Source organism: Scyliorhinus torazame, chromosome 12, assembly GCF_047496885.1.
Source record: "Scyliorhinus torazame isolate Kashiwa2021f chromosome 12, sScyTor2.1, whole genome shotgun sequence".
Classification (NCBI taxonomy): Eukaryota; Metazoa; Chordata; class Chondrichthyes; order Carcharhiniformes; family Scyliorhinidae; genus Scyliorhinus; species Scyliorhinus torazame.
The window spans coordinates 91,275,760-91,293,088 of record NC_092718.1 but is presented as its reverse complement, the minus strand read 5'-3'; the positions used below and the strand labels follow the sequence as shown (position 1 = coordinate 91,293,088).

The window sequence follows — 17,329 nt, the reverse complement described above, 5'->3', positions numbered from 1 at the left end:
TCCCATTCCGTGGAGATCCGGGGGTACCGCACCGCCACCCTCAGCGTCCAGGGCGTAGAGTTCAGCAACTTCCGGCTCTACATCCTTCCCTTTATTCTGAGACGATGCCCTCTGGTCCTAGACGCTCCCATGAGGGGAAACGTCAGCAATTACCCTGTGAAGCCCCATAAGAATATGTTTCAATGAGATCATCTCTTACCTTTCTAAATTCTAATGAGTAGAGTTCCAATCTGTTTCCGTTTGCTCATAAGACAATCCCTCCATACCAGGGTTCATCCATGTGAACCTTTTATGAACCATATGTGTGCCTGTGTTTGTGTGAGAGTGTGTGGGTGCATGTTGGTATGTGTGCTTGTGTGTGTGTTAGTGTTTGTGTCTGAGTGTGTGTGCGTCTGTGTGTATGAAGGTGTGTGGATGTGAGTGCATGTTGATAAGTTGTTTGTGTGTGTGTTAGTGTTTGTGTCTGAGTGTGAGTGTGTGCTTGTGAGGGTGTGTGGGTGTGAGTGCATGCGGGTATGTGTGTTTGTGTGTGTGTTTGTGTCTGATGTGAGAGTGTGTGTCTGTGTGTCTGATGTGAGAGTGTGTGTCTGTGTGACTTTGCATGTGAGTGTGTGTCTGTATGAGTATGTGAGTGCATGTGTGTTGTGTGTGTGTATTGTGCGTGTGTGTGCATGTGGGTATGTATGCTTTTGTGTGGGTGTGCGTGCAGTGTGTGTGAAAATATGTGTGAGTGTGTTGTGTGAGTGTGTGTGTGAGTGGTGGTGGGTGAGAGTGTGTGTGAGTGTGAGTTTGAGTGAGTGTGTGTGTGAGTGAATCTTTGTGTGTGAGTGTGAGCATGTGAGTGTAAGTTTGAGTGAGTGCATGTGAGCTTGTGTAAGCGAGTCAGTGTGTGTGAGTGGGTGTGTGTGGGAGTGTGTTGAAGTCTGTGTGTGTGAGTGTGTGAGATTGAGTGAGTGTGTGAGTCTGTGTGTGTGAGTGTGAGCATGTGAGTGTGAGTTTGAGTGAGTGCATGTGAGTGTGTGTGTGTGTGTGTGTGAGTGTGTGCGATAGTGTGTGTGTGTGAGTGTGAATGTGTGTGTGTGAGAGTGTCACATGTGTGTGAGTGTGTGTGTGAGCTTGCGTGTGTGAATGTGTCCTTGTTAGGGGCACCAATATGAAGAAAGGAGAAGAGACAGAAGTGAACTCCAAGTGAATTTTTATTGATTGGAGAGCAGGTCAGTACAGTTGTGTGTCCATGTTGGTGACAAGGTTGACTGAAGACAATCTCACTTTGTAGCCATGATTTCATTGATCCAGGGCAGGAGTGCGCATACCTTTGTGTACACACCAGGAGAGTCTGCCAACGCACATCCCCGTCCCCATGACACAATACCTTGGAGAATACCGTCACACACCAAAGGTCCGCCGGAGTCTCCCTGTGGTAGCAATTAAGAAGGCAATTGAACAATAAGTGTTTCAGGGAAAGGGATATGAACATGGAGCGTTTGGGATGGAAGCATATCCATTTATACAGCGGAAGGGAAGGGACGAATGAATGATCGCTTTATGGCTCGCGTCACTACACAGCCAGCAGTATAACTCTAGTTTGTTAGTTGTTCAATCCTCTTCTATGAATGTAACACTACATTCCGGCAGGTGTGTGAGAGAACATTTCCGATGTGCCATGGTAAGAAGGATGCTCGACACTGATTTTGATCTTTATGTAAATCAACCCAATGTATCATTTGACAGTTAACTATTCTCAGTTTTCTTTTATCCCTATTTTGTTAGGTGCATTGGACATTCTGAATTTTCCCTCAGTGTACCTGAACAGGCACTGTAGTGTGGCGACGAGGGGATTTTCATTGCGGTGTTGATGTAAGCCCAATTGTGACACTAATAAAGGTTATTATTGTAAGAGTATTGAGGGGGACGGGGTATAGGCCTTAAATGGAGCAACAGTGCAGAAAATTGCACGTTCAAATTGCAGCTGCGAGCATTATTTAGCATCAAAGGATTCACCATTTTCTATAATAGGCTGCATTTTCAAATTATCCACTATTTTAGAATTGTCAACCTATTCCTGTAAACCCCACCCTAAGAGGCAATTTATCAATTCACCTAACCTGCACATCTTTGGACTGTGGGAGGAAAACGGAGCACCCGGAGGAAACCCACACAGACACGGGGAGAAAGTGAAAACTCCACGTAGACAGTTTCCCAAGGTCGGAATTGAACCCGGGTGCCTGGCGCTGTGAGGCAGCCGTGCTAACCACTGTGCTAACCTTGTCCACCATTTTGGAATTGTCCACCATTTTAAAATTGTCCACCATTTTGGAACTGTCTGCCACTTTGCGTTTGTAATGCCATTTCTATTTACAACAAATGGTTTGCATTTATATAGTACCTTTAGTCCAAAGATGTGCAGGTTATGTGGATTGGCCATGCTAAATTGCCCCTTAGTGTCCAGGGATGTGCACGTTAAGTGGGGTTACCAGGGTAGGGTGGTGTTGGTGGGGGTGTGGACATGGGTGGTGTGCTCTTTTGAAGGTTCTCTGCAGACCCGATGGGCCGAATGGTCTCCTTCTGCACTGTAGGAATTATTTGATGATTCTATGATCTTTAACATAGCAAAATATCCCAAGGTGCTTTACGGGAATGATTATCAAACAAAAATTGACCCCAGCCACATAAGGAAATATTACAGGGCCCTAGACAATTAAAGGCACAGACCCCAATGGTGAAGATATGGGAATAGGGGGTTACACAAGAGACCAAAATTGAAATGGAGATCAGGAATAGTAACTGGAAAATCCCCATTTGCTGGAAGCACATTATGATATCTATGGGGAGTGGACAAGGATGTCATTGCTGTCGAGAAATCGCACTGTATCACAGAGTATTTTGCAGCCCTGTCTGAGTGGTTAGGCCGCTCTCGACCCGGAGTCAACAGACCGTGATGTCGATCCCCAACTTAGAGGCTTGAGCCCCATAATTCCAGGCCAGTAATCATTCCTCAAGCAAATTTACTGAACAGTGGTTGACAGGGGTCGTTATCCCGCTGCTGTTCGTGCAATCTCATTGTACACAGATTGATATTAGAAGAGCAATTGCATTGTGAGAGGTGCTATAGGAACATAAGTAGTTTCTCAAGTCCCTTTATGTGAATTTGATAGGATAGGGTGTGCTCGAATAAGGAGCAATGCCACGGGTTATTTGCGAATAAAGAATGGAAAGTCATTCCTGGAATAATGGTACCTACATTGCAAGCATCTTTTCCACCCTCCATGTAACCAGCACAGATCATGTTGCTGGTGATAAGTCCAGGGTAGGCATAGTTACACTCAATGTCACTCATCAATGGCACCTTCACACAACGGAGAGCATCTGGCATGAACACTTCAGAGAGAAAAACAAAAATTCTCCATTATACATGGCAGAGACCCAGCACCTTTCCTTCAACTTCGGTCCACACACAACCCATTCTCACTCTGTCTCCATCAAACAGTCCCAGGACAGGTACAGCACGGGGTTATTAAGGCACGATCAATTCAACAAAGACTAGAGTTGGATACAACTGAGGCTTTATTGCTCTAAGATGTGTGGCCTCCCACAGCAGCTGGTGAAATGGCTGCTGAATGGAGGACATGCATATTTATACTCCGCCTACTGGGCGGAGCCAGCAGGCAGGGACTACCGGCGAACCTGTAGTACAGGTCCTACCTTACATCAACTAATACAGGTGCAACAGTGGTTTACCACATTCACCCCCTGTTAAAATTGAGTCCGGCCGGGGTGGTGGAGAACTATATACAGCAATGAATCTACATTTACAGCATTTGAGCAGAAAAAAAATGTCTTTTGAAGTCCCACGGACCAGTTAGAGGTTTACCGGTCCGGGGCCTTGATGTTCCGCTGGGAGCGACGTAGTGGTGGCGGCGATGTCGATGCTGGCCCGATGTTCGGTGACTCCGGGAGCATGCCGAAATCCTCTTCATCCTCAGGCGTGGGCAGGGGAAGGGGATGGTCCTGGTGGGGTTAATGCTGGGAGAGCAGGGGGAGGGGGGGGGGGGGGGTGGCGCCAGGCCGGAGGGGTGTGTGTGTGTGTGGAACCTGCTGGTGCCAGGTCCCTGAGGGAGACAGTATCCTGGCGGCCGTCGGGGTACGCCACGTAGGCATACTGGGGGTTTGCATGGAGCAATTGCACCCTCTCCACCAACGGGTACGCCTTGTGGAATCGGACGTGCCTACGGAGCAGGACCGGTCCTGGAGCCGCGAGCCAATTCGGGAGCGACATCCCGGATGTGGACTGCCTGGGAAAGGCAAAAAGACGTTCATGGGGTGTGTTGTTAGTGGCGGTGCACAGCAGTGACCGAATGGAGTGGAGTGCATCAGGGAGGACCTCCTGCCAGCGGGAGACTGGGAGGTTCCTGGACCATAGGGCCAGTTGGACGGCCCTCCATATCGTCCCGTTCTACTTGTCCGTTTCTCTGGAGATTATAGCTGGTCGTCCTGCTGGAGGCGATACCCCTGCTGAGCAGAAACTGACGCAGCTCATCGCCCATGAATGAGGATCCCCTGTCACTGTGGATGTAGGCGGGGAAACTGAACAGAGCGAAGATAGTGTTTAGGGCTTTGATGATGGTGGCAGACGTCATATCGGGGCATGGGATGGCAAAGGGGAATCTGGAGTACTCATCGACCACACTGAGGAAACACGTGTTTCGGTCGGTGGAGGGGAGGGGCCCTTTGAAATCTACGCTGAGGCGCACGGTCCGGCCAGTAGAAGTGCGGCTTGCACTCCGCACAGACCTGGCAGTCCCTGGTGACTGTCCTTACTTCCTCGACGGAGGAGGGCAGATTGCGAGCTTTGACCAGGTGGTACAATCGAGTGACTCCCGGGTGACAAAGGTTGTCGTGTAGGGCCCGGAGTTGGTCCACTTGTGCGCTGGCACATGTACCTGGGTATAGGGCGCCTGGGGGCTCGTTGAGTTTGCCGGGGCGATACAAAATCTCGTAGTTATAGTTGGAGAGCTCGATCCTCCACTGCAAGATTTTATCGTTTTTGATCTTGCACTGCTGTGTGTTATTGAACATGAAGGCTACCGACCGTTGGTCAGTGAGGAGGGTGAATCTCCTGCCGGCCAGGTAATGCCTCCAATGCTGCACAGCTTCAACGATGGCTTGGGCCTCTTTTTCGACGGAGGAGTGCTGAATTTCTGAGGCAGGAAGTGTGCGGGAGAAGAATGCCATGGGTCTGCCTGCCTGATTGAGGGTGGCGGCTAGGGCGATATCCGATGCGTCGCTCTCTACTTGAAAGGGCAGTGTCTCGTCTACTGCGTGCATCCCGGCCTTGGCGATATCGGCTCTGATACGGGCGAAGGCCTGTTGTGCCTCATCCACCAGGGGAAAGTTTGTGGACTGGATGAGTGGGCGAGCCTTGTCCGCATAGTTTGGGTCCCACTGGGCGTAGTACGAGAATAACCCCAGGCGGCGGTTGAGGGCCTTGGGGCAGTGGGGAAGGGGGAGCTCCATGAGGGGGCGCATTCGGTCGGGATCGGGCCCCAGAACTCCGTTCTGGACCACATAGCCAAGTATGGCTCAGCGGGTCGTGTACTTCTCCTTGTTATAGGTGAGGTTTAGGAGAGTAGCGGTGTGGAGAAATTTGGCAAGGTTGGCATTGTGGTCCTGCTGGCAATGGCCGCAGATGGTGATGTTGTCTAGGTACGGGAAGGTGGCCCGCAAACCGTACCGGTCAACCATTCGGTCTACCGCCCTTTGGAAGACCGAGACCCCATTGGTGACGCCGAAGGGAACCCTGAGGAAGTGATAGAGACGACCGTCTGCCTCGAAGGCAGTGTATGGGCGGTCCGATTTACGAATGGGGAGCTGGTGGTAGGCGGATTTGAGGTCCACCGTTGAGAAGACCCGGTACTGTGCAATCTGATTGACCATATCAGATATGCGTGGGAGGGGATACGCGTCGAGCTGCGTGTACCGATTGATGGTCTGGCTGTAGTCCACGACCATTCTGTGTTTCTCCCCAGTTTTAACGACGACAACTTGGGCTTCCAGGGGCTGTTGCTGGCCTCGATGATGCCTTCCCGAAGCAGCCGCTGGACCTCGGACCTGAGAAAGGTCCTGCCCTGGGTGCTGTACCGTCTGCTCCTGGTGGCAACGGGTTTGCAATCCGGGGTTAGATTTGCGAAGAGAGAAGGCGGATCGACCTTTAGGGTCGTGAGGCCGCATACAGTGAGGGGTGGTGGGGACCCGCCGAATTTGAGGGCGAGGCTCTGGAGATTGTACTGGAAGTCCAGGCCTTGTAGTAGAGCAGCGCAGAGGTTAGGGAGGACGTAGAGGCGGAAGCCTATGAATTCTACTCCCTGGACCGTGAGTGTGACCGTACAGTACCCCCGGATCATGATGGAATGGGATCCGGAGGCCAGGGAGATTCTTTGGTTGGCGGGGTGTACCGCGAGGGAGCAGCGCCTTACAGTATCCAAGTGTATGAAACTTTCGGTGCTCCCGGAGTCCAGCAGGCAAGAGGTGGCCGTTGATTTTCACGCTGGTCGATGCGGTGGCCAGGTTGTGTGGAGGAGACTGGTCGATCGTCACTGAGGCGAGTCGTGGTCGGTTGTCGCTGGCGTCGGATGATGGGGAGCCCGGGGGGCCCAGGTCCTGGAAGGATGTTGGTGTCCATGTCCCGTGGGGCAGACAAGATGGCGGCACCTGAAGATCCTGCGGTAGACAAGATGTTGGCGCCCATGGGCTGCACATGGACTGAGGGCGAGAAGATGGCGGCGCCCACTGGCCGCGCGTGGTCTGGGGAGATGAAGATGCGGCACCCATTGTGTGTAGACTAGGGGGGTGCGGGCGATAGCGGCCTCTGCGCGGGCCTGGCACACCGCGGCGAAGTGCCCCTTTTTGCCGCAAGCCTTGCAAAGGGCAGCGCGGGCCGGGCGGCGTTGGCGAGGGTGTTTCTGCTGGCCACAGAAGTAACATCGGGGACCCCAGGGGTGCGCGGGTTGGCGCGCAGCGCAGGCGTACTGGCTGGGTAAGGCCCCCGCTGGGGCGGCCGTCTGTGGGGTCCACGATGCGTAGGAGAGGTGGGCCGCGCGGCTCGTGGGGTAGGCCTGAATGTTACGTGAGGCGACCGTCATAGAGAGCGCTAGCTTCTTTGTCTCAGCTAGATCGAGCATGGCCCTTCTAACAGTCGCTGGCGTATGAGGTCCGACCCAATCCTCGTTAAGAACGCGTCCCGCATAAGGAGGTTTGAATGTTCAGTCACAGTCCCGGACGAGTGGGATTAGGGCCCGCCAGAAGTTTTCTTGGACTCACCAGGGAGTTGAGAGCGAGTGGCGAGTATGCGCCTGGCGAAGAGCGTGTTCGTCTTCTGTGCGTAGTTTTCTTTGAGAAGCGCCATGGCGTCAGCGTAGTTCGGGGAGTCCTGGATCAGCGGAAACACTGTGGAGCTCCACCTTGAGTGCAGGATCTGTATCTTCTGAGCCTCCGGAACAGGGGTGGTCACTTAGTTGATGTACGCCTCGAAGCAAGCTAGCCAGTGATTAAAGTCCCTTTTGGCATCGCTTGATTGCGGATCCAACTGTAGGCAATCTGGCTTGATACGGAGGTCCATCTTTTAGAAAAGCTTAGAGAAATAAATTGATGCACGATCAATTGAACAAAGACTAGAGTTGGATACAACTGAAGCTTTATTGCTCCAAGATGTGTGGCCTCCCACAGCAGCTGGCGAAATGGCTGCTGAATGGAGGACACGCATATTTATACTCCGCCTACTGGGCGGAGCCAGCAGGCAGGGACTTCCGGCGAACCTGTAGCATAGGTCCTACCTTACATCACCTAATATAGGTGCAACAGTGGTTACCACAGTTAGATGCAGAGTAAAGCTCCCTCTACACAGTTCCCATCAAACAGTCCCAGGATAGGTACAGCATGGGGTTAGATATAGAGTAAAGCTCCCTTTACACTGTCCCCATCAAACACTCCCAGGACAGGTACAGCACGGGGTTAGATACAGGGTAAAGCTCCCTCTACACTGTCCCCATCAAACATTCCCAGGACAGGTACAGCACGGGGTTGGATACAGAGTAAAGCTCCCTCTACACTGTCCCCATCAAACACTCCCAGGACAGGTACAGCACAGGGTTAGATACAGAGTAAAGCTCCCACTACCAGGTCCCCATCAAACACTCCCAGGACAGGTACAGAACAGGATTAGATACAGAGTAAAGCTCCCTCTACACTGTCCCCATCAAACACTCCCAGGACAGGTACAGCACGGGGTTAGATACAGAATAAAGCTCCCTCTACACTGTTCCCATCAAACTCTCCCAGGACAGGTACAGCACGGGGTTAGATACAGAGTAAAGCTCCCTCTACACTGTTCCCATCAAACACTCCCAGGACAGGTACAGCACAGGGTTAGATACAGAGTAAAGCTCCCTCTACACTGTTCCCATCAAACACTCCCAGGACAGGTACAGCACAGGATTAGATACAGAGTAAAGCTCCCTCTACACTGTTCCCATCAAACACTCCCAGGACAGTTACAGCACGGGGTTAGATACAGAGTAAAGCTCCCTCTACACTGTTCCCATCAAACACTCCCAGGACAGTTACAGCACGGGGTTAGATACAGAGTAAAGCTCCCTCTACACTGTCGCCATCAAACACTCCCAGGACAGGTACAGCACGGGGTTAGACACAGAGTAAAGCTCCCACTACACTGTCCCCATCAAACACTCCCAGGACAGGTACAGCACGGGGTTAGATACAGAGTAAAGCTCCCTCTACACTGTTCCCATCAAACACTCCCAGGACAGTTACAGCACAGGATTAGATACAGAGTAAAGCTCCCTCTACACTGTTCCCATCAAACACTACCAGGACAGTGACAGCACGGGGTTAGATACAGAGTAAAGCTCCCTCTACACTGTTCCCATCAAACACTCCCAGGACAGTTACAGCACGGGGTTAGATACAGAGTAAAGCTCCCTCTACACTGTTCCCATCAAACACTCCCAGGACAGGTACAGCACGGGGTTAGATACAGAGTAAAGCTCCCTCTACTCTGCCCCCATCAAACACTCCCAGGACAGTTACAGCACGGGGTTAGATACAGAGTAAAGCTCCCTCTCCACTGTCCCCATCAAACACTCCCAGGACAGGTACAGCACGGGGTTAGATACAGAGTAAAGCTCCCTCTACACTGTCCCCATCAAACACTCCCAGGACAGGTACAGCACGGGGTTAGATACAGAGTAAAGCTCCCTCTACACTGTCCCCATCAAATACTCCCAGGTCAGGTACAGCACGGAGTTAGATACAGAGTAAAGCTCCCTCTACACTGTCCCCATCAAACACTCCCAGGACAGGTACAGCACGGGGTTAGATACAGAGTAAAGCTCCCTCTACACTGTCCCCATCAAACACTCCCAGGGCAGGTACAGCACGGAGTTAGATACAGAGTAAAGCTCCCTCTACACTGTCCCCATCAAACACTCCCAGGACAGGTACAGCACGGGGTTAGATACAGAGTAAAGCTCCCTCTACTCTGCCCCCATCAAACACATCCCAGGACAGGTACCCCACAGGTTTGTGCTGAGGTGTCTTTGGGACATTGCTCTGATAGCGTCCCAGTGCTGACAGGACTTTGATCATCACATCCTCCGGTGACCCCTCTGTCTAACTGAAATGAGAGAGTAGCTGGAATAGATGCACCTACCATGATCGGAGTAGATATTGCCCCATCCGGAGACGACGCACTGGGTGTAGGGGAGCGGACATTCAGTTGGGAGTGGTACTGGTCTGATCGAATCAGTCATCCTGACCGACCGAGCGAGTTTAACCAGCATGATGTCATTGTCCAAGGTTTGGTAATCATACTTCTGGTTCCAGTAGATGCTCTCCACGCTCACGAGCTGCTCAGAGCCTGTCTGCCCCGTCAGGCTGTGTGCTCCGAGCAGAACTTTGAGATAACTGGGACTGTGAGGAAAAGGCCAGTGTGTTACATGTCATTTCACACAAGAATCCCGACCAAGATCCGCCTCCAGTTCCCTTTAAACATTCCAAATAGGGGCAGAGAGCTCGTCCTCCATCAGTATCCTCCCTCCCATCAGCTCACCATCTCTCTACAAACCCACAACATCTACCATCTATAAGGACAGGATCAGCAGGTACCTGGCAGCACCACCACCTGGAAGCTCATCTCCAAGTTACTCACCTCCCTGACTTGCAATTATATCGACCATTCCTTCACTATGGCTGGGTCAAAACCCTGGAACTCCCTTCCTAACAGCTCTGTGGGTGTACCTACACCACAGCGACTGTAGTGGTTCAAAAAGAAAGGTCTCAAGGGGCAATTAGGGATGGACACCACATGCTGGGCCTAGCCAGTCACGCCCACATCCCCTGAATGCATATGTTTCAGGAGCAAAGTGGTAAAGTCCGAATCAGAAGGTCATGGGTTCAAGCCCCATACAGAAGACCTGAACTCGTAATGGATTCTTACGACATGGGAGGAGGCCGTTCAGTCCGTCGAGTTCGTGCTGTCCCTCTGTACACCAGTCAATCCCATTCCCCCCGCTCTATCCTGGTATCTCTGATACTTTGTTTCCACCTGTCTTGGTTTGCTCCAAGGGTTCTTTGTGATTCGGCCACAATGTGATTAAGAGAACAACGACAGACGTTTGTCTACTCTACTGATAAGAATAATATGATAAAAGAATATAATATAAAAAGAATATAAAACAGGAAAATAACACAAGAATCTCTCGCCCATCTGCTTGTCGGGACCCTGGGGTCGAAGGCAGCTGCGAGATTACGCTCTTGACACCTGTCGTGACTCAGGTCCGAGGTGAAGTTAAACAAATGAGCAAAAGGCCTGATATTTATACGGGGGAGTAAATAAGTCTAATAGATAAGATAAGCAGTTGGGAAAGTCAGCAAGATACATGAGAATGCCTGATCTGGACGTGTTCTGGAAAATTCCTTGCCCTGGAAGACTGCCAAGTATCCAGACAGCGAGCAAAATTAACCCATCCTTTACACCATCAAAATCCACTCCAATTTCCTTTTGAAATCGTTCACCGTCTCCACTACCTCAGCTCCCCACTCCCCTGCCCCAACCCTCATGTGGGGCACGTTCCAGGTGCTTTGGCTGAGTGAAATTCATTCTACCTCAAATCCCAACCACCCCCTTCCCGAAACCTTCAATCTGTGACCACCTGGGCCCTGTTAATGGGATCAGCGTCGCTTTGTCTACCTTATCTAAACTTGTCACTATCTTGTCCATCTCTATCAAATCATCACACAATCTCCAACAACAACCCCAGGCTTCTCCAAGCTGAACATTGGAACTAAAATCCCCTCATCCCTCGATCCCTATTATTTCCAACCTTGAGGGCTTGCAGTCTCTATTTAGGATGCCCCAGAAACGCTCATGCATTGTGACCCCCTTTGTCAGCATATCCAACCATCTTCAAAATTTACAAACCTATAAATGAACTCTCAGGACTCTCTAAACAGAGTGCCATTCAGTCCATATCAACTCTCTCTGGTATTGGTACTGAGCGGGTGCTGCACTGTCATGGTGTAAGTCCTGAGGGAAAGCTGCACTGTCATGGTGTCACTACTGAGGGAGTGCTGCACTGTCAGAGGGTCAGTCCTGAGGGAGTGCTGCACTGTCAGAGGGTCAGCATTGAGTGAGTTGCACTGTCAGAGGGTCAGGACTGAGAGAGTGATGCACTGGAGAGAATTCTTCGAGACAGGATCTACTCCCATTTGGAAGCAAATGGACGTATTAGTGAGAGGCAGCACGGTTTTGTGAAGGGGAGGTCGTGTCTCACTAACTTGATAGAGTTTTTTGAGGAGGTCACTAAGATGATTGATGCAGGTAGGGCAGTAGATGTTGTCTATATGGACTTCAGTAAGGCCTTTGACAAGGTCCCTCATGGTAGACTAGTACAAAAGGTGAAGTCAAACGGGATCAGGGGTGAGCTGGCAAGGTGGATACAGAACTGGCTAGGCCATAGAAGGCAGAGAGTAGCAATGGAGGGATGCTTTTCTAATTGGAGGGCTGTGACCAGTGGTGTTCCACAGGGATCAGTGCTGGGACCTTTGCGCTTTGCTCTTTGTAGTATATATAAATGATTTGGAGGAAAATGTAACTGGTCTGATTAGTAAGTTTGCAGACGACACAAAGGTTGGTGGAATTGCGGATAGCGATGAGGACTGTCGGAGGATACAGCAGGATTTAGATTGTCTGGAGACTTGGGCGGAGAGATGGCAGATGGAGTTTAATCTGGACAAATGTGAGGTAATGCATTTTGGAAGGTCTAATGCAGGTAGGGATTATACAGTGAATGGTAGAACCCTCAAGAGTATTGAAAGTCAAAGAGATCTAGGAGTACAGGTCCACAGGTCATTGAAAGGGGCACCACAGGTGGAGAAGGTAGTCAAGAAGGCATACGGCATGCTTGCCTTCATTGGCCGGGGCATTGAGTATAAGAATTGGCAAGTCATGTTGCAGCTGTATAGAACCTTAGTTAGGCCACACTTGGAGTATAGTGTTCAATTCTGGTCGCCACACTACCAGAAGGATGTGGAGGCTTTAGAGAGGGTGCAGAAGAGATTTACCAGAATGTTGCCTGGTATGGAGGGCATTAGCTATGAGGAGCGGTTGAATAAACTCGGTTTGTTCTCACTGGAACGAAGGAGGTTGAGGGGAGACCTGATTGAGGTATACAAAATTATGAGGGGCATAGACAGAGTGGATAGTCAGAGGCTTTTCCCCAGGGTAGAGGGATCAATTACTAGGGGGCATAGGTTTAAGGTGAGAGGGGCAAGGTTTAGAGTAGATGTACGAGGCAAGTTTTTTACGCAGAGGGTAGTGGGTGCCTGGAACTCACTACCGGAGGAGGTAGTGGAGGCAGGGACGATAGGGACATTTAAGGGGCATCTTGACAAATATATGAATAGGATGGGAATAGAAGGATACGGACCCAGGAAGTGTAGAAGATTGTAGTTTAGTCGGGCAGCATGGTCGGCACGGGCTTGGAGGGCCGAAGGGCCTGTTCCTGTGCTGTACATTTCTTTGTTCTTTGTTCACTGTCAGAGGGCCAGTATTGAGGGAATGCTGCACTGTCGGAGGATCAGTGCTGATGGAGTGCTGCACTGTTGGAGAGTCAGTACTGAGAGAGTGCTGCACTGTCAGAGGGTCAGTACTGAGGGAGTGCTCCACTGTCAGAGGGTCAGTACTGAGGGAGTGCTGCACTGTCAGAAGGTCAGTGCTGAGGGAGTGATGCACTGTCAGAGGGTCAGTGCTGAGGGAGCGCAGCCTGGTTAGAGGGTCAGTACTGATGGAGTGCTGCACTATCAGAGGATAAGTACTGAGGGAGTGCTGCACTGTCAGAGGGTCAGTGCTGAGGGAGCGCTGCACTGTCAGAGGGTCAGTACTGAGGGAGTGATGCACTGTTGGATGGGTCAGTGCTGAGGAAGTGCTGCACTGTCAGAGGGTCAGTATTGAGTGAGCACTGCGTTGATGGAGGTTCAGTACTGAGGCAGTGCTCTATTGTCAGAGGTTCAGTACTGAACAAATACTGCATTGGCACAGGGTCAGTACTGAGAGACTCCTGCACTGTTGGAAGGTCAGTACTGTGTGTGAGGTGCATTTTCAGAGGGTCAATACTGAAAGAGAGCTGAACTGTCGGCGTGTCAGCACTGATGGAGTGCTGCACTGTCAGCTTGTCATGACTGGGGAATGCCGCACTGTTGGAGGGTCATTATTGAGGGATAGCTGCATTGCCACAGGGTCACTACTGAGGGAGCACTGCACTGTTGGAGGGTCAGTATTGAGGGAGCGCTGCATTGCCACAGGGTCACTACTGAGGGAGCATTGCACTGTTGGATGGTCAGTATTGAGAGAGTGCCACACTGTCAGAGGGTCAGTACTGAGGGAGTGTTGCAGTGCCAGAGGATCAGTACTGAGGTTATGCTGCACTGTCGGAGGGTCAGTACTGAGGGAGTGCTGTTCTATCACAGGATTAGTATTGAGAAAGTACCGCACTGTCAGAGGGTCAGTACTAAGGGATTGCTGCTCTGTCAGAGGATCAGTAGTGAGGAAGTGCTGCACTGTAATCAATGCTGTCTTCCTGACAAGATAATAAACTGGGGCCCCTTTCACAATTGTGTCCACAAGATCCCGTTGTCAGCACTCGGAAGTAGCTGGGCTGTGGATGGGGGGATGGGGGTGCGGTGCACTGTGGTTGGGGGGGGGGGGGGTGATGAATGGGTAATGTGCCTTTAAGATCATGCATGTAATGTTCCTTTAAGACCGGGTTTGGAACCCAGGGGGACTCCGCCTCCGGCTCCACCTCCCAGAGGCTGTTTATAAGGTGGTGTCCTGTGGGCGGCTCTCAGTGAGCACTCATCTCTCCGGCTGGCAAAGTTCTCTGGTTAATAAAGCCTTCGTTTTACGAGTACACTCTCTCGTGTCATAATTGAGGGTATATCAGGGGGGAGGGGGGATTCTCCCAGGTGCCCTGGGGACAATATTTACCATTTGACTAGCATTGCTGACAAGCATATAAGGCGGACCTCTGTGAATCCGCCGTCATGAGGAGGGCCTGAGAAACACAGTGAGCTGTTCAAAACTCCATTGTCTTCGAAGAGAAGATCTGGTTTCATGGTCATCATTAGACCATCAATTCACACGAAAGCAGGAGTAGAAGTAAACTGTGGCTTCAATCAACTAGAACAGTGCCTGCCTGCGACTGGTCTGTTAGTGAGAGGCGCCTACAGGGCTACTGCTCTTTATACTTCCCCTCAAGGGGTGGAGCCAGGGGCGGAGCCCACACAGGCCCCAACATGCTCCATCATAGGTAATACCTTACAATGGTCCATAGGTGGAGCCCACATGGGCAACAGCGTAATACAGATATGTACATGGTGAATTGTTACAGCAACACATTCACCACACTTTTAATTCCAGATTTTTATTTAATACAAGTTGCATATACCACCTGTTGGGGTGGAACTTGAACTCAGGTCCCCAGAGCGTTACCCTGGATTACGCATTGAGTGAGAAAACCGCTATGCAACTGCCTTCACAAGGAGGTTAAACCTATATAAAACCTCCCCTGGAGCATTGTGTCCAGTCAGGGTTTCACACTTTAGGAAGGGATGGATGGCATTAGAGAGAGAGAGGAAAGGAGGGTGGGGCACAGAGAAAGATTTGCAAGAATGGTTCTGGGGAAGAGGAACAAAAGCAAATGACTGCAGATGATGGAATCCAGAAATTAAAAACAGAAAATGCTGGATAAACCTTTTGAGGATTTCCAGTTTTTATTCCGGGGATGGGGGACTTCAGTGACTGGGATCAATTTGGGAATTTGGGACTGCTTACTTTGGGTGAAGAGAAGGGGGAGAGGGAGATTTGATAGGGGTGATTACAACCACGAGGTGGGGGAGGGGGAATCTGGACAGAGGGGATAGAGAGAGAAACTGTTCCCATTGGGGAAGGATCGGGAACCAGAGGGGTCGCAGATTTAAGGTGATTCTTGGAAGATGCAATGGGGACACGAGGGGAAACTTTGTCACCCAGGGAGTGGCTAGGATCGGGAACGCACCGCCTGAGAGTGTGGGGGAGGCAGGTTCAATCGAGGAACTGGAAAGAGAATTGGGATTATTATCTGGAAAGAAAAATCTGCAGCTCATCAGGGAGAAGGCAGGGGAAGTGAGAGAGAGCTACCCCATGTACGTGGCGGGTTCGAATAAGGAATACCTGCTGGAAGTAATCATGCAGATAAAACTCACTTACGTGTACCAGCAGTGGGCCGCAGAAATGACCCATCTGTCGCTGATCAGAGAGCCCCCACAGCCATGGTAGCCCATGTCCAGAGAGACTTGCCACGGTACACTGTGGGGGGTGCATTCGTAACCCCCCACAATCTTGTCATCTGAAGTTGCAGCAGCTGCAATTAAAAGATACATTCCACAAGTTACCAGGCAGGCATTGGGCCATTTAAAGGTCGAGAACACAAGAACTTATGGACCAGGAGAAATAGGAGGCCATTTAGCCTCTGAGGCCTACTCCCCTATCAACAAGATCATGGCTGATCTTCTAACTCGCCTACCTTGCCTTCCCCATTGCTTCGTGTCATAAATCTATCAATCCCTACTCAGTGACGGAGCACCCACAGCACTCTGGGGACAGGGGGAATTCCAAAGTTTCACCACTGTCTGAGTGAAGACATTTCTCCACATCCCAGCCCAAAATAGCCGACCATTTATCACGAGGCTTTGACCCTGACCCCCACCGTGCGTCTTAATGTTTTACTTTCCAGTTGGGGGTGGGGGAATGGGTGAAAGAAACCTCGTAGGCATCGCAGTGACACAGTGGTTAGCACTGCTGCCTCGCAGCGCCAGAGACCCGGGTTTGATTCCGAACTTGGGTGACTGTGAGGATTTTGCATGTTCTCCCTGTTCTCTACGTGGGTTTCCTCTGGGTGTACTGGAGTGCAAAGAAGTGCAGGTTCGGTGGGGTTACGGGGCTAGGGTGGTGGATTGGGCATGAGTGGGGTGCCCTTTCAGAGGGCGAGTGCAGACTCGATGGGCCCAACGGCCTCCTTCGGCACTGTAGGGTTTCTATGGAGTGGTGTCTTTCACCCTGTCAAACCCTCTCAGGATTAAGTACTCACGTTTCAGTGAGATCACCTTTCCAGTGGATGTCAGTCCACTCCACTCCATCCCTCCTCCCACGGGCAACCTCCCTCATCCCGGGAATCCATCAAATAAACCTTCCTGGCACCCCAACCTAGGTAGGTGTACCCTCATAGAATCATAGAAGCCCTACAGTGTAGAAAGAGGCCATTCCCAAAACCGGAAATCCTGTCACTTATGGGCCCGCTCCAGTGGGAACATAGCTGGCACACATAATCCGTGCTTACCCACAGCTACCAGGAGCAGAGAGAGCAGGAAACCCTTCATCCTGACACAAAAGACAAATTGGGGCCAGTAACAGCGGCAGGGGTGGTGGCTATTTATCCTCTACCGTCCCGCCCACCCCAACCTCCCCTCCCAACCCCCAGCTGTGAAAATCCACCTGCCGTGTTGGAAGCAGATGGAATTCTCGTCAAGAGATAGCGCAGGCGATTCAGCCAGAGGGTCATTTGCAAGCAAGTGTTGGCTTCTCACACTCGATGAAGAGGGAGCCATGGTGACACTGCGGTGCAAGGGAAGCAGTTTGGTCAGAAATCTCCAGGCTGCCTCCTGATGCCTCCTCTCCTGACACCCTCATTAGCCCAGGGCCGGATTCGATCTGACGTTCAGG

At 51.1% G+C, this 17,329-nt stretch overlaps 1 protein-coding gene across 1 annotated transcript; it reads right to left on the bottom strand.

Moving 5' to 3' along the window:
- Positions 1 to 1,178: 1,178 nt before the first annotated feature.
- Positions 1,179 to 17,003, bottom strand: LOC140386551 (serine protease 1-like). Its single transcript, XM_072468973.1, has 5 exons — positions 16,947 to 17,003; positions 15,818 to 15,971; positions 9,725 to 9,984; positions 3,242 to 3,378; positions 1,179 to 1,415 (listed from the first exon to the last, which is right to left on the bottom strand). The coding sequence occupies exons 1-5, from the start codon at positions 16,984 to 16,986 to the stop codon at positions 1,266 to 1,268; spliced, it is 741 nt and encodes a 246-aa protein (XP_072325074.1). The 5' UTR covers positions 16,987 to 17,003; the 3' UTR covers positions 1,179 to 1,265.
- Between the last annotated feature and the right edge of the window lie 326 nt (positions 17,004 to 17,329).

What these genes read in the sequence shown, in the direction of transcription:
- LOC140386551 (XM_072468973.1), bottom strand. Translation starts at nt 16,986, where the DNA reads ATGAAGGGTTTCCTGCTCTCTCTGCTCCTGGTAGCTGTGG. An exon ending in CAATATCTACTCCGATCATG is followed by an intron (nt 3,379 to 9,724) that starts GTAGGTGCATCT and finishes TTCTCTCTGAAG; the next exon opens with TGTTCATGCCAGATGCTCTC. An exon ending in GTGGAAAAGATGCTTGCAAT is followed by an intron (nt 1,416 to 3,241) that starts GTAGGTACCATT and finishes TTGCTACCACAG; the next exon opens with GGAGACTCCGGCGGACCTTT.